Here is a 16,514-nt window from a genome sequence, read left to right on the forward strand (position 1 = left end):
CTCTCTGATACCAATTGAAATTAGGAATAGCTTCCCAAGAGGGGGGGTGAATTGGAATCTTTTTATTTTAATATATTTTTTAATCTAGTTCTTTAGATACTAGATAGTACACAACAAATAATATATAGATACACCTTAGAATACTTGTAATTCAAACAAACAAGATAATTAATAACGTTTAAACAATTTAACCACTTAATCAAGGGTAATATATATTTTGTTGATTTCCCTGTGAATATGTACCACCAGCTTTGAATTAACTTTCGGTATGTACCTTTCTTGATTAAGATTTCTGCAGATTAACCAACGTACTCCCTTTTGGGTTTCCGCAAACGGTTAATCAAAAACGTACTTTCTTAAATACCAAGAATCTTTATTTCTTTCTCTTTAAAACTTATTACCTGCACTTTGAAATCATACAACACAGAAAATAAAGTATATAAAATAAAAAGAAAGACACAAGATTTTTACAAGGTTCGGCTTCAACGCAGCCTACGTCCTCACCCTTGGCAAAATACCAAAGGTTTCCACTATCGTAGTTCCGTTACCGGGTGGAACTAAACCTTTTTACAATCACTCCTTTGGTCAAGGCTAGAGCCCGCCTTCTCCGAACAATATATCCTTGCTTGGTCAACGTTCCAACAGCCTGGAAACGTTCAACATCTACAAAAGAAATATCAAAACCTGATGTACAAGAGAAGCTCACTCAAATAGCAGATTAGTACAGATAAGAACTATGTACTTCAAAAGATAAAATATCAACAATGAAATAAACTTTTGAAGCTTTTCAAAGAATTCACCAAAATCCTTTTCTCCAGATGAGAAATAAGTAATTCTTCAGGATTTGATGAACAAAATATTAGAACAACAATACGTTCAGCTTTGCAAGAGATTGAGTAAGAGATATTAAAACAAGAGAGCTTTAAGAGAGTTTTCAATTTTCTTGAATGAATTCTTAATTCACAAGAACCCTATATTTATAGGCTTTGAAGTAGGTTCCCTTGTTGTAAGAGTTTCCTAAAATGTTTCCCAAGTTGTTTAGAAAATTTGGGTTTCAAACGGCTATATATTAAAAATAAGAATTTTAAAAATTTTGTCCGTTGAACAGTATTCAGTTGACTGAAGTATCGTGGTCAGTCAACTGAAGTTCCTTAAACCCTTAAAAATTTGAACTAGATACAGGGTCAGTCAATTGAAGTCAGAGTTCAGTTGACTAAAATCGCAGGTTCAGTTGACTGAGGTCACAGTTTCAGTTGACTGAAGTGTCTTATACTTTCAAAAATTAAAACAGGATACAGGGTTAGTCATCTGAAGTCAGAGTTCAGATGACTGAAATCGCAAGTTCAGTTGACTGAGGTCATAGGTTCAGTCAACTGAAGTTACTGCTGCAACTCTCTACCCATTCTGGAAATTCTTCAATCAGCTGAACTTATTCTTCGGTTGATTGAAGTAATTCTTCAGATGTCTGAACTCAATGTTCAGTCAACTGAAGTCTTTACTTCAGTCATCTGAACTGAAAAGTTCAGTCAACTGAAGTCTCTACTTCAGTCTTCTTTACTTTCTTAAAAAAAAACTCTTTTGTTCTCTCATGAAATAAATATTTAATTTAAATAAGTCGTTAAGCATTAATAATCTCTTAGAAAAAGCTTCAAAATATATTTCAAAGATATTTTGCCTTTTGAAATACTTACATATATGTTTCCTAGGCCTTCAAGCTTGAGTCCTCTCATCTCTTGAGATATTTTAAACAATTTTCTTGAGCTTCAACAATATCAGACCCTTCATGAATCTTTGAGAAGATATCTTCATACTTGACTTATACTTTATTCTTCTCATAAATCATACTTGATCTAAATTTGAGCTTTTGCTTTGAATCACACTTGATTCATATCTCCTGAAACATCAAAACTCAACTTTGTTTTAAGTTAAATCATCCTTTGTTTGTTATCACCAAAATCAATTGAAAGACCTTGCTAGGCCAACAGTTTGGATAAAAATTCTTTCTGGGATCATTCCCTTTCGAGAACTCACATAAATACCTCATATATGAAAGGGATGACAGAGGGATCGTACCATTGGAGCCTAATGAATGGGATAGTGAAATGAATGTAGCAGTAGCTTGCTGGAAATCCAGAGTTTTTACTATGAGTTTGTAGGGGCAAATAACATTTTAAGGAAAACGACATTGTAACGTGCATGGAAGCATTTTTTATTCTACAGTAATTTCTCCATTTTATTTCTACAAGGAAGCATATTTTAGAAGGCTTTCCACTTCAATTGACAATGAAAGCCAAACAATAGAAGGTAGATGAGTTGGAAAATTTGTATTCCTCGAGAGACTAAAGTGTTGCGAAAATAATTTCAGGTATATGTTATTAATGATCTTAAGCCAACTTAAAAAGACAATGTGCAAATTTATGACATTTTGAGAATGGGAAAATTGTTCTGAAAAATTGGATCCTTGATAGAAGATGACAAGTAACTTCTTCTTTATGTCCTCTGAAAACAAGGAGAGTGCAAATAACAAGCTTTTCATGGCAGGAGACTTATGCACTTAAGGCATTGGCTGTATTGGTATGTTGTCCTTAATATTTTGGAATCAATATTCCATAGGGCACCTCTATTTTTATTCTAAGTTAAAAATAACTTAAATCAATGAAAGCTTAAACTCAATGGAGGAACAATTTATTTATAAGTTTAGATGATATAGCTTTATGGCATGACAGAATATAAACTTCTGCCATGGTTTGCAGACTAGCCTACTCATTGGTTTTTGATAGGTTTTCATGCACTTGAAGTCCAATGGAAAGGTGTAGCTCCCAATATAGGTCATCATTTTTTTTCGGTAAGCTGTTATTCCTGTTTTCATTAACAAAGTGATTTTACTTGTTCCTCAAGTCATCTGGACCTAAACAAATATATTTAAGCATGAAAGGAAGTCTTCATTAGTCAGGCAAGCATTTTAATTAGGTATAAAAAACGAAACTTGAAGTAACATGAGTAGTTTTCTGTTCCCAAATCCCTATTTATCAGATATTTTAAAAGGTTGATTTCCTGCAACCAATTTATTCCCCTGTTCAATAATGCCCAGTCCATGCCTTTTCTTTTTTTTTTATTTTTTTTTTGGCATAACAATGGACAGACTTGGACATCCTATTGCAATGGAAACAATCCCATGTGTTTTGGCATTTGGTGGCACTTTACCAATAAATGGAGCTATGGGAACCCATCACTGTAGAACATTGAAAGGACTTCAAGTCATAAATAATTCAACACCATTACTATGGTGACCCTCTTATATTTTTAACAGTTAGAATATTACACAAGCAAAGAGCAGTGGACCTGCTGCAGCTGGGATCAAAATGAAGTAGCAAACTGAAACTGAGTTATTGTCCAGGAAAGAACCCTGCTGAAATAAATCGAATGAGTCGTTTTACTCACTTTTTCCTTCACATAGGAAGTTATGAGCTTCTCCCTTGAGAGCAGCAACGAAGAAAATGACTTCTTGCATGCTGTGGACAATTTTTAGGGAAGCATGGTGCTTTACATTTGGCAGTTGGTTTTTTTTTTTTTTTTAATTTTCGGAGGCAGTGGGGGCGAGGGGGGGAGTGGGAGAAGATGAGTACAAAAAGATACAGAACAAATATAAAAACGAGCTAAACTAAGAGACAAGGGTGTACAAGCTTATCATCTTTGTGACCTGGGGAAGGAGTCACCAATACTGCTCAGAAAACATAGTTGAATAACCCATTGAACTAATTTGTTAGCAGCTTTGTTGGCTACTTAGGGACTTTAGGTTATGCTTCATTTGTGCAGAATATCTATACCTAGTAATAGAATGGAAAGAGACAAAATGTAATTGAAATCATATAGAGATTAATAACTTAGAAAAAGGTCACACATGCAAAAGCTTGTGCTAATCCATCCATCATAGAATAGACCAGGAAGAGACACTCCCATAGTGCACTTGGTAATACTTATTCCTTGTCTATACTATGTCATGGATAAATAAACTTTTTTTTGGATTGTTATTTGCTTTCTGACAATAATTCATTTTTTAAATTTGTAAACCGTCAAAAACCTATATTTCTGATTGTTCTATTCCTTGGAATGGACATTACACGAACCAACAGCCTTAGAGAGTTTCCAGGACTTTACTTTTTTTGATATTTGAGAGCTTCTAAATAGTCCATGAAAACTGATCTAACCTTATCGACATCAGAATATGCACAAAATAATTCTTTGGCCTTTACTGAAGCAACATCCATAGGGCAGAAATTTTTGTCCAATCTGCAAGATGTCTAGAACAAACCTTATAATGATCACAAACAATACTAGCTTGTTCAAGGAACTTCTCAAATTCCTTCTTATTAGATTACTTATTTATTCATGGTTTGGGATCCTTAAGATCTTCTATTGTTTGATGTTTTAAAAACATCAGATTAGCAACAGACACATTTCTTGTCATCTAACATCCCCATGATAACACGATTCTATTGACACTAGTTCAGTACAATCAATACCCACCCCAAACAAATAAAATAAAATAAAGAACTCGATCAAACCTGTAATACCAGAATAAAATCCACCAATAGGACCGCAGAGACAAAAATACTTGCACGTTATTTGCAAAACCGGAAGGCTTGTTAAAACTGTGTGATTTTTAGTAGCCTTTTTTAACACATCACCTGGATTTGCAAGCCCTTCCGATAGCCTGCTACTCAATTCCTACTTTGAATAGGTGCACCAGCAGCAACTACTGATTGCCCCTGCCAATACAAACTTCTAAAATGAACACACCTTTAAACTACCAATTCATTACCAAAATTTAACCAAAAAAAAAAAATGGAGGATGATGGTAAATCTATGTAATAGCCATTAAGCTTGTTTCACTGGAAAAGTAGTTTGGAGCACTCTTTCCTAGGAAGAAAGGAGTGTATATATGTGCAATGTTATTGTTTGAGGCCATTTTTGAACTTGTTATGCCTCTTTTAGTCTAAGAAAAATTTTTCTGACACAAGTGGAGCCCTGGGTTCCTAATCATAGAAGAATTTTGATTTCCATATGTGGAAAGAGTAATAGGAGGGAAGGGCAGTATAGAACATTATCCACAATTCTTTTCAAGTGTAGGGCAAGAATCAAAATTTATAATGTTCTAATGAAACACATTAAAAGGTCAGAAAGGTGCATAAATTCTGCAATAGTTAGATAGTGCATTACGTTGTCATCTTCTTCATAAGAAGTCACATAGATTGAAACTATCAAAACTTCATGCTCATCCCTATACAATTGTAGGTTTTCTTCACTCCTCTCCACATTCATATTTCCCGGACGCACAATTACAATGCCAAACAGTTACCTTTAAATTACTAAATTAAAATAATCAAAACACAGTGTAGAGAAAGGAAGGCCTTTCAAGTGTACAGAAAGATTTACAATGTTTCTAGTGAGACACATAAAAGGTTGGTCAGAAAAATAGAGGTGCATCAGTTCACTAATGAGTAATAACTAGACAACGCAATACATTATTGATTTTCGTCAAAAGAAAAAAAAAAAAATGACAACGATGGCCATCAAATTTTCATATTTATCTCTATTTAATTGTAGTTTTTATTTACTCTACTCCATTCCCACGGAAATTTCCAGGTATCATACAACTACTGAATTACAATGCCAGACATTTATCTTTGCATTAATAAATTTGAATAAGGAAAATACAGTTTGGTCAGGATACAAAGCATCAAAGATTGAAGAAGAAAAAGGCTATAGAAAAGAATACATAATTTTGAAAAATATATTTAAAAAAAAAAAATTACACAATCACTCAACAACCATTAGATGTTCTTCCTCTTCCCCTTCTTGTCATTGAGCATCCCTTCTTCTACTTGAGTGAGGATTATAGAGTTCGTCTGCCATTGTAGTAGTGCCATCACCAGCTTGCCATCTCTGCAGGGCATCAGGGAGGCTCATGTGGAGGTCAATGCTGAAACTGTCTTCATTTTCATCGCACATGGGCTTCCACAGGTCAACAAGTGGTGCTAGGACAGTAACCACATGACCCATGTCTGGCCTCTGAAATGGCTCGCGGGCTGTGCAGTGTCCTGCTAATTGAGCTACTTTACATATGCTTTTGAAGGTCTCTTCATCAGGATCAAGGGACTGGTCTAGAGAGTTTCTGATATTTTCTTTATTAGATAGAGCTTTTCTGAACCAGGTCACCAAATGAGATTTCCCCTCTGGCATGTCCTCATCAAGTGCCATTTGGCCCGTGATTAACTCCATTAAAATGACCCCGAACGCAAAAACGTCAACTTTTGTGGTCACTCTTCCAGTAGCTGTTAGGAAATACAGATGTTGGTTCAACATTCATGGAATTCATAGATTATCAGGTAATTGCATTACATACTGCTTCTAAATATTGATTCAATCATTGTTCATTACCAATGGAGGAACAACATTTGTAATGCCAAAATTGATTCAATCATTGTTCATTGCCAATGGACAAATGACATTTGTAATGCCAAAATTACCTTACCTGCTTATTTTTAAATAGACTTATAATTTAAGGTATCATCATCTCTTTCTTTACTCGCATGTGAACATGAAACTGCATATAATATACACGGATCTATATTTACCATTCACATCAAAGAATAGGCAACTTGTTACTTTCTAGAAAGATTAGGAGCTTGTTATAATCAAACTATTTCAATCAAAGATTATTCATGAGATTTTATTTGAAGTAAAAGAGCAAAATTTGAAAACCACAAGAGCTCAAACAAGTTAAAAGGCAAAATTGCTTTGACCATTGTTTTCTTGTTAACAATTTCTTTCTCAATTTCTTATATCTTTGCTATATTTATTTCTTAATTATAACTTTAGCCCTAAATCTACACCAGAAAAAATATATATTATATTATTTTGGAGTTCTTACAAACTTTATAATATTTACTCCCAATATGATTAAACAATAGTACAATATACAGACAAAAAAATATATATGTATATTTCTCTTACATGCAAAAATTATCCTGTCCCCGTAGTAATCATTTCATAGTAATTTGTTGAATAAAGAAAAAGTTTTCAAATTTGCAAAGTTGTGCACACTAGCTACATCAGAGAAGAAATCTCCTCATGGTACAAATGCCTAGACATAAAAATTGAAACAGAAAACAGAAAAGAAAAGCAACACTACATAAGAATTTCCAATAAGGGTGAATCCTTAAGATGTTTCAAAATTTCATAGAAGAATAACTGAAAGAAATTATCTTTGGTGCACAGGAAGAAAGAAAAACTAAATTTGGCATGTGAATTACACAAATTATGATAATAATACTAAAAACTGATTAATTTTCTTGTGCCATGTCTTGGAATTATTGTATGAGTGCATGTATAGCTTGAATAATGCTAACTCCAAGAAAATTGCTCTGTAATGAAAGCAACTTCAAGAAAGGATGAAACATGGAGTAGTACTTACAGGCATATTCTGGTGCAAGATACCCAAATGTTCCAGCTAGACGTGTCTCCACTGAGTGGTTTCCATCAGGTGCATTCTTAACTAGTCCAAAATCTGAAACTTTCGCTCTCATATCATCTCCTAGAAGTACATTGGAAGGCTTCAGATCTCTGTGAATGAAACTCTGCTGTGCTAAACTGTGCAAATATTCCACTCCCCTGGCAACATCCAGTGCGATTGTGACCCTCTGCTTCCAACTGAGGGGAGAAAATCCACTCATGCTGCATTTGAACAAATGTTGCCCCAATGTACCTTGTGGCATATATTCATAAACCAAGAGTCTCTCATTCCCGTTGACACAAAAACCAAGAAGAGCAACTAAATGCCTGTGCCTAACCTTTGTAAGGACACCAATTTCTGCCTCAAACTCACTCTTCCCCTTTGAGCTCACGACTGAGGATTCCATTCTCTTCACTGCAATTTTTGTCCCATCATGGAGTTCTGCCTTATAAACAACTCCAAATCCTCCCTTGCCTAAAACATTATCTTTACTGAAATTGTTCGTCACTTCTCGAAGGACCTCTATTGGAAATGTCACGCTACCGCCATCATAAACACGAACGTCGCCATTATCAGCATCTCCGTGACTTGACAGTTCACTAGAAAGCCCACCATGACCATACCTATTACTCACTGCCTCTTTCATCATCTTTTCTTTATCTGTTTGGGGGCTTGGAATATATGCAAACTTTTTCCTCTTTTTCAAGCAGCAGTAGCAAATTAACAGACTAACAATAACAGCCACAGAACTCATGATGACAGCAAAAGACTTTGAAATAGAAAAGGATGTAGGTCCTTGAGTGCTAGTCACATTCGGACCAGAAGCAGCACTTCCTTCTCCTCCAGCCGAAGATGAGTTGGTTCCAAGAAGCCGATTACCCGCTGTTTTCACCGTTACACTTGCAGGAAACCTTGGGATTTTTCCTGTTAAGTTGTTATTGGATACATCCAAAATCTGGAGCTGTGACAGCCCTGTCAAGCTCTCCGGTATCGAACCACCAAGATTATTGTCATTCAAAACCAAGCTCTTCAATGAGGTGAGGTTGGCAACGGCAGGGGATATAGTCCCAGTCCAGTGCTGCTTCCCGAAATTGATTGCAGTCACACTCTTGCCGGCCGAATCGCAAGTAATAAAGGACCATTTTTGGCAAGCGTTATTGCCTTGCCAAGATTCAGCCAGTGTCATAGGATAGCCCAAGGCTCCGGCAACTGCAAGCAATGATGTCACCTGCGGGTCACAAGGGCCTGGTTCCGAATTACAGAAGCTATTGGTTGAACCAAGGCTCACAAAAGCATTCTTCCCAAATTCAGGATATGGCCCCTGCAAGTTATTGTTCTGCAGTGAAACATTAACAAGCTTGGGAAGGGTAGTCAGAGAAGGCGGAACAATACCCGTAATGTGATTGTCGCGAAGCTGAAAATCAAAAAGCGAAGTGCTCTTCGAAAGATCAGGGATTGGACCTGAAAAGGCATTCGCATGCAGCCAAACCTGAGATAACTGTGACATTGCGCCCAGTGCATCAAGCCTTCCTGAAAGCCCCATTGCCTGATTGTTAAGCCAGAGGTTTTGAATCGCAGAACCAGCAAATGAAGCCGGCAAAGGCCCAGTGAGGTTATTGTAAGACAACTTCAGCGATTGAAAATTAGGGAGAGAATTGAATATGTCAGGCACTGTGCCAAACACGTTGGCTTTGCTAGCATAGAAGCCCACGAGACTCGAGGAGTCTGCAAGCGCGTTTGGGATTGTCCACGGCGCCAAACTGGGGTTTTCGCTGATGCTGAAGGTCTGTAGGCTGGTGAGGCCGGCGAGGAACGACGGGGGAACGGAGGAGAAGCCATTACCGTCGAGGAAGATCTCTTGAAGGTTCGTGAGGTTTGCGAAGGAAGGCAGTGGACCCGAGAGTTTGTTCCGCTGGAGGGACAAGGACTTAAGGCCGGAAAGCTGGTTGATTTCCGACGGCAATTCGCCAGAGAGGGACCTGGAGGCGAGGCTAATGGTGGAAACTCGGCCGGTGGAGTCGCAGTTCACGCTGGACCATTTGCAGAAGTTGGAACCGGACCAGCCGCGCGGGGTGGGAGAGAAAGCTGTGGCGAGCTTGGCCATGACCGCGGCATCGTCGGCCGCGGAGAAGGAGAAGAAGAGGATGAGGGAGAAGAGGAAGAAATGGGTTGAGGAGGGAGGGAGGGAGAGGAGTCTTGGACCTTCCTCCATTGATGGGGTGGTCTAGTTCCTCTCTCTCTCTCTCACATTGGAATGACAGAGGAAAGAGAGAAAGAGAGAGGAGAGAGAAAGGGAAGAAGGAGGGGGAGGGAGGGCGAGAGAGAGAGAGAGAGAGAGAGAGAGGCGGAGGGGGTTGGGCAGTTGAGGGGAGGGAGAAGCGGAGAGGCAGAGGACCGTCAGTTATGGAAGTTGCAGAGCTGTGCGTTCGTAAATCGTACTTCCCTCGTTCAAGGCTCGAATAGTTCGTGCTGGCTACCCAATAAACTCTCCCCGGCCATCTCTTTTCTTCTTTTTCTAAAAATGTTTGACTCTACGATGTCATGGTTGAGCTTTTTTAAAACTTTTAAAACTACTACGTTGTTTGTAATGGGCTACAAAAATATAGTTCCAAAATTAGCAGAAAACCAATCTCGTCTTCGCGTAATAACCTTGCCTAAATTTTATTATATAAAATAAAAATATGAAATATATTTATAAGTTCTAAAATTAAATAATCATTTTTGTTAATGTACATTTATCGTTGCTAAAATAACTTGACAAGATAATAAATTTTCCTAAACAACTACCATTATTTTTGTATTTTTAAAATTAATCAATACATTAAATTCTTAAACAATTTTTTTATTTATTTTGATCACCCAATTTACTTTCAAAACCTCACTTCACTTATGGTGTCGCTGTAGGGACATCATTATATTATATTGTTATTTAAGAAAAAAAAAATATTTTATAATATTTAAATGAGAAGAAATATTTTCTCTAAATTAAGGGTGAACTATAATACATAAATATACTTTCTCCTATCACAAATTTGAATTAGAAGAAAACATATTCCCGCCCTACGACAATCTCAAGCTCTCCTTAATCTCATGTCTGGTTATAGAATGGAATGGGATAAAAAATGATCATAATGGAAATTTGAATATAAAGTGTCATCAAATCAAATGATAAATATGATTTCGTTTCGTTGAATGGAATGCTAAACGTATATTTCATAAAGATATTTTGTTATTTATGGCTTTTATACTTTGTTTTTCTTAAGAAAAGAAGGAAGAAGGAAAAACATAAAAGGGTGGCACAGCAGGAGATCGTCGATGAATATCCTGTATTCGTCGACGAGAGGACAACAAGGACTCGTCAACGAAGGTTCTAAAGTCGTCGACGAGAAAATACCGAGAGCAGGAAAATCTCATAGTTCTAGACTCGTCGACGAAAGCATGTTATCGTCAACGAGTGGTCTTCTATGGATCGTCAACAAAGCCCTAAACTCGTCAACAAAAGGTGCCTCGGCTGCTAGTAGTTTTTCTAAATTTTGAATTTTTGAACGTTCGATGGTTGGGTAAACGGAGGGGAACCTCCGAGGAACTTCTATATATGTTATTCTAGGCATATATTGAAGTAGTAAGTGATCATTTTGAGAAGTGTATTATGTACATTGGGATTTCATAGTGAAATTTGTGTGTCATTGCTTCCGTGGATGTAGGTTTTGTCAAACCACGTAAAATCTGTTGTTATTCTTATTCTGGTTGTGTTTGCATTTACTTGTTGTTTATTCCGCTGTGCATTCTATTTATTCAATCCATATCACAACAAATTGGTATCAGAGTGATTGTTGTTATGGCATTGGGATCGTCTTCTGCAAGATTTGATGTAACGACCTCTTTATATATATATATATATTAACTGTTTTGATACCCCCTGCTATGGAACTCAAGCCTCAGAAGGCACCGGGGTGAATCTGAATATAAAATTATACCTATGCATCGAAAACGTAATCCATACATCCATACACATCATACAATACCAGAAATCTGTACTTCTATACCATAACTATATAATACATCTCTCTCCAAAATACCTATCCCAAAATACAAAACCCTACACAAACTTACCCTCTAAATCAGGGTAATCAATATACTCTCTATCTGCGAGCCTGATTTGTTCGCCTAGCTGATTCACTTGAAAAATGTTAAAGTCATAGGGTGAGTCGACGCTCAGTAAGTGGAAATATGTTATTACTAGTGTGTGGAAATTAAGTTAAGAATACTTTCTATATAACAACTGAACTGTAGTACAATAATAAATTTGTAAAGCATATCTTTCTTTTCACAATTTAAAATATAACTGTATAATCTGTGTTTTTTACTTTTCATACTGCTAATATCATACTATACTCATCATATACTGTAAAGTTGTATACATATACATAACTGTGTTTTATCCCTGGAACTATGTATGTCACGATTTGACCCCTCATGACAGGGTTGTGCGGCTCATAGGCGGGACTTAATCTGCTCGGCCTTCTAGATAAGTCAATATACTCTACACTACCTCAGTTCGACCAAACTGCATCCACGCCTAGGCTCAGGACTGGCTGCTACCTCGTCAAACCGGCCCCCTCCACCCAGTGAACTGGGGAGCTGCATACTCTCCGAGCACAGTCGATAATACCCACATACTATTTGAGATATGTGGTTGCACTCTATCTATATATAGCAACGGTATCGTGCTTTGTATTCTTTATTTGTATCTGTCTGTATTATTTCCTCGGGGATCTGATACTATATATATATACTCTTTTACTGTTTTCATCATGTTTCCAAAATTACCATAACGCTATCTTTCTGTACTATAAATACTGTAATATCTGTATACTGTATCTGTAACATCTTGATACTATCTCTGTATATCTGTCTATATACTCTGTCTATATACTCTGTCTGTATACTCTATATGTTATGGTAATAGGAAACATAGCATACTATAAACACTGTATATATTGTTCTGTATAAAGTTGTAATATATACTGATCTGAGTAAAGCTGTAATATACTAATTTGGATAAATATCTGTGATATACTAATCTGTATAAAATTATAACATACTGATCTGAGTAAAACTATAGTATACTGTTCTGGATAAAATATCTGTAATATACTGTCTATATCTGTGTAATCGGTATAGTATGATATACTGTAAAAACTATATAAGTTTTTCATCACATAAATATCTACTCAGGCCACACAAGTGTTTAAAACTTATATTCTGTAAAACTGGATAATAAACTAGTATGTACATATGTGTAAAATCTTTGATAACATTATAAAAATTTCTAGCATAGCATATTTCCCTTACCTTAACTCTGAAAAGCCCCAACTAAATTCTGACCCTATACCCGCAGAGTTCTCCACTCAACACCCTAAAAATCAAATCCCCCAGAACAAAACATCAATATTTTTTCATGTATTGTATTTCTTATAATTGAAAGAAAGGAAAATACTGAATAAAATGTCTTACCCTGAGATTAGGACGAAATCCAAACCAACTCCACCAACGATCAGCTCCAGTAAACTTGCAAAGAACTTCACTAGGAGCATCGTGGTGGCTTCAGATCATCGATCCTGCGTAAAACGGGCCCAAAATCTAAGAGAGAAGGAATTTCTTGCACTGATTTTTCATCAAAAATCTAGATTTTCACTATTTATAGAGTCGGACTCGTCGACGAGTTCTTCAATAATTTCGTCGACGAACTTCCTCCCTCATCGACGAATTTCAGTCTGTCCTAAAAACCCTTCTTGGTATCTTCTCGTCGACGAGTCGTAGCTTCGTCGATGAGGTCCCCTTGTGCACTCATCGACAAATTCCCTGTGTTCGTCAATGAGGCCCTATGTAAGAATTCCGGGTTATTATCTCCAAAGTGCAATGTCGCCAACGAAGTCTACTGCCTCCTTCTGTTTGTGTTTCCATTCCCCTCTCTCTTATTATTTAAACACCATTATTTTTTGGGTCATTACATTTGACATTGTCAAATTCAATGGAATTGAAAACTTCAGTTTATGGCAGAGGAGAGTGAAGGACATTCTTGTGTAACAAGGAATGGCTAAGGTTTTACTTGATACTTAACCGGAAGGAATGGATGAGGCAACATTGGTAGATTTGAAAGTAAAGGCAGCGTCTATTATACACTTGTGTTTGGCCGATGATATTCTCTATCAAGTGATGGAAAAGGATTCTCCAGCGAGTATGTGGTGAAAGCTAGAAAGTTGGTACATGTCTAAATCCCTGAATAACAAAATTTTTCTTAAGCGGCGTTTATATTAGCTTAAGATGGTTAAAAGATCAAGTCTGGATCAACAAATCAATGCTTTTAACCAAATCATAAGTGATTTGATGAGGGTAATGTGAAGTTTGATGAGGATGATAAGGCTTTGATGATGTTAAATTCTTTACCCTCGACTCATAGTTATGAAAATCTTTTGACCACTCTTACGTGGAAAAAAGAAACTCTTGATCTGGAAGAGGTAACAAGTGCCTTGTTAAATTGTCATCAAAGGTTGAAAATATGTGATGAAGGAAAAAGACTTGTGGTAAAGGGTAGTAATGAGTGAGGCAAAGGAAAGTTTAAGAATGGATCTAGTCAGAAATCATCCTGAAAACAATCCAAGAAGAAGAAGGAAATTCGGTGTTATAAATGCGGTAAAAAAGGGCATGTGAAACCGAAGTGTCTAATTTGGAAGAAAGGAAATGCTGAAAAGTATGAGGGGATTTCAAAATCTGTAAATGTTGTTCAAGAAAAAGATTCAGTGGATGGTGATGTTTTATCAGTTTCAACAGGGTTGGATAATCTAATGGACTCTTGGATACTTGACTCGGCACGTTCTTATCACATGACTCCGAACAAGGAGTGGTTCAGTACTTACAGGTTAGTGAATTTTGGATCAGTTCCTATGGGTAGTGATGCTCTTTGCAAGATTGTTGGCATAGGAAATATAAAGATAAAGATGTTTGATGGTGCTATAAGAATATTGTGTAATGTAAGACATATACCTGAGTTGAGAAAGAGTTTAATATCTCTTAAAACTTTGGATTGTAATGGCTTCAATTACAAGTCCAAAGGTGGAGTCTTGACAGTATGAAAAGGTAATCTGAATTTAATGAAAGTGCAAAAACTTGATGGGAATATTTACATGTTGTAAGGAACTACTGTTGTAGGTGGAGTTGCAGTCATGGATGCTGAATCAAATAAGACCATCTTGTGGCATATGCGCCTTGGGCATATGGGGGAACACAGCATGAAGGAACTACACAAGAGGAAACTCTTGAAGGGCTTGAAATCATGTCAATTGGACTTTTGTAGGATATGTGTTCTTGAAAAACAAAACAGGGCAAAGTTCATATCAGTTACTCACAAAACGAAAAGTATTCTTGACTATGTGCATTCAGATGTTTAGGGCCCAATTAAAGTTGCATCAAAGGGTGGATATGTGTATTATGTGAGTTTTATTGATGATTTCTCATGGAAGGTCTGGGTATACTTCATGCATCACAAATCATATATGTTTGCCAGGTTTAATATTTGGAAGGTTGAAGTGGAGAACCAAACGGGGAGGAGAATCAAATACTTGAGGTCGGATAATGGGACCGAGTACGCTGATTCTCAGTTTATGAATTTTTGTGCGGAGTAGGGCATTAAGAGACATTTTACAGATCACTGGAAACCTCAACAAAATGGTGTGGCAAAACAGATGAATCGGACTCTTGCTGATAGGGCTCGGTGTATCAAGCTTAATGCAAGGCTATCGAAGAACTTCTAGGCCAAGGCAATTAGTATGCCTTGTTTTATGATAAACCGATCACCAAGGGCATCACTAGAAGGTAGAGTGGTAAAAGAGGTTTGGATGGGAAATGTAGTAGACTACTCCGGATAGAAGGTATTCGAGTGTCCAGCCTATGTCCATGTGTCTAGTGAGGAGAGGTCTAAGCTTGACCCGAAGTCTTGTTGTTGCATCTTTTTGGGATATCTAGAAGGTGTGAAGGGGTTCAAGTTGTGGGACCTAGTCGCAAACAAGGTGGTGATCAGTAGGGATGTAATCTTTGATGAGAAAGCTATGGTGAAGCATACTCAAGAGTATAAAGAAAACAAATAGGAGCCAGAAAGCTGGGACAGTGATGAACATGTTGTGAAGAGTTAGTATCTTATACTTTCCGTACTTGTTACAATGATCCAACTACATTTCAAGAAACAGTGCATGGCCAGGAGAAAGATAGGTGGATGGGAGTGATGATTGAGGAGATGGAATCACTATACAAGAACAAAACTTGGGACTTAGTGGAGCTTCCAGATGGGAAGAGACCGATAGGTTGCAAATGGATATATAGGAAGAAGGATGCAATTTCAGAAAAGGAATAAGAGAAATTCAAGATATAGTTGGTGGCAAAAGGATACTCACAAAAGAAGGGGATGGATTATGATGAGATTTTCTTCCAGTGGTCCCACATACTTCTATCATAATTGTGTTGGGACTTGTAGCTCATTACGATCTTCATTTGGAACAAATGGATGTGACGATGACATTTCTTCACGGTGACTTAAAGGAACAAATATATATGGTACAACCGGAGGGATTTATTGAACCAGGAAAAGAAAATTTTGTTTGCAAGTTGAAAAAATCTCTTTATGGACTAAAACATTCTCTAAGACAATGGTATAAATGGTTTGATTCTTACATGATCAAGATTGGCTACAAAAGGTGTGAGTATAACTACTGCATATATGTGAATAAGCTTGAGGATGGTTCTCTTATTTTCTTGTTATTATACGTCGATGACATGTTGATAGCTGCAAAGGATTTAATTGAGGTGAATCAGTTAAAAGACCTATTGTATAAGGAATTTGACATGAAGGATCTTGGTTCAGCGAAGAAAATACTTGAGATGGAGATTCGTTGTGACAAAACTGCAGGAAGGCTGTAGTTATCTCAGGGCGATTATGTAAAGA

The 16,514-nt window shown here is 36.8% G+C and overlaps 1 protein-coding gene across 1 annotated transcript; it reads right to left on the reverse strand.

Annotated features, from left to right (window-relative positions):
- Window positions 1-324: 324 nt before the first annotated feature.
- On the reverse strand, window positions 325-9,728 carry LOC131155987 (receptor-like kinase TMK4; the record flags this gene model as incomplete). Its single annotated transcript, XM_058109442.1, has 3 exons — window positions 7,478-9,728; window positions 5,901-6,335; window positions 325-335 (listed from the first exon to the last, which is right to left on the reverse strand). Coding segments are annotated over exons 1-3 (2,697 nt in total), but the record flags the coding sequence as incomplete, so codon positions are not given.
- Between the last annotated feature and the right edge of the window lie 6,786 nt (window positions 9,729-16,514).

Source organism: Malania oleifera, chromosome 5 (assembly GCF_029873635.1).
Source record: "Malania oleifera isolate guangnan ecotype guangnan chromosome 5, ASM2987363v1, whole genome shotgun sequence".
NCBI classification, from domain to species: domain Eukaryota; kingdom Viridiplantae; phylum Streptophyta; class Magnoliopsida; order Santalales; family Ximeniaceae; genus Malania; species Malania oleifera.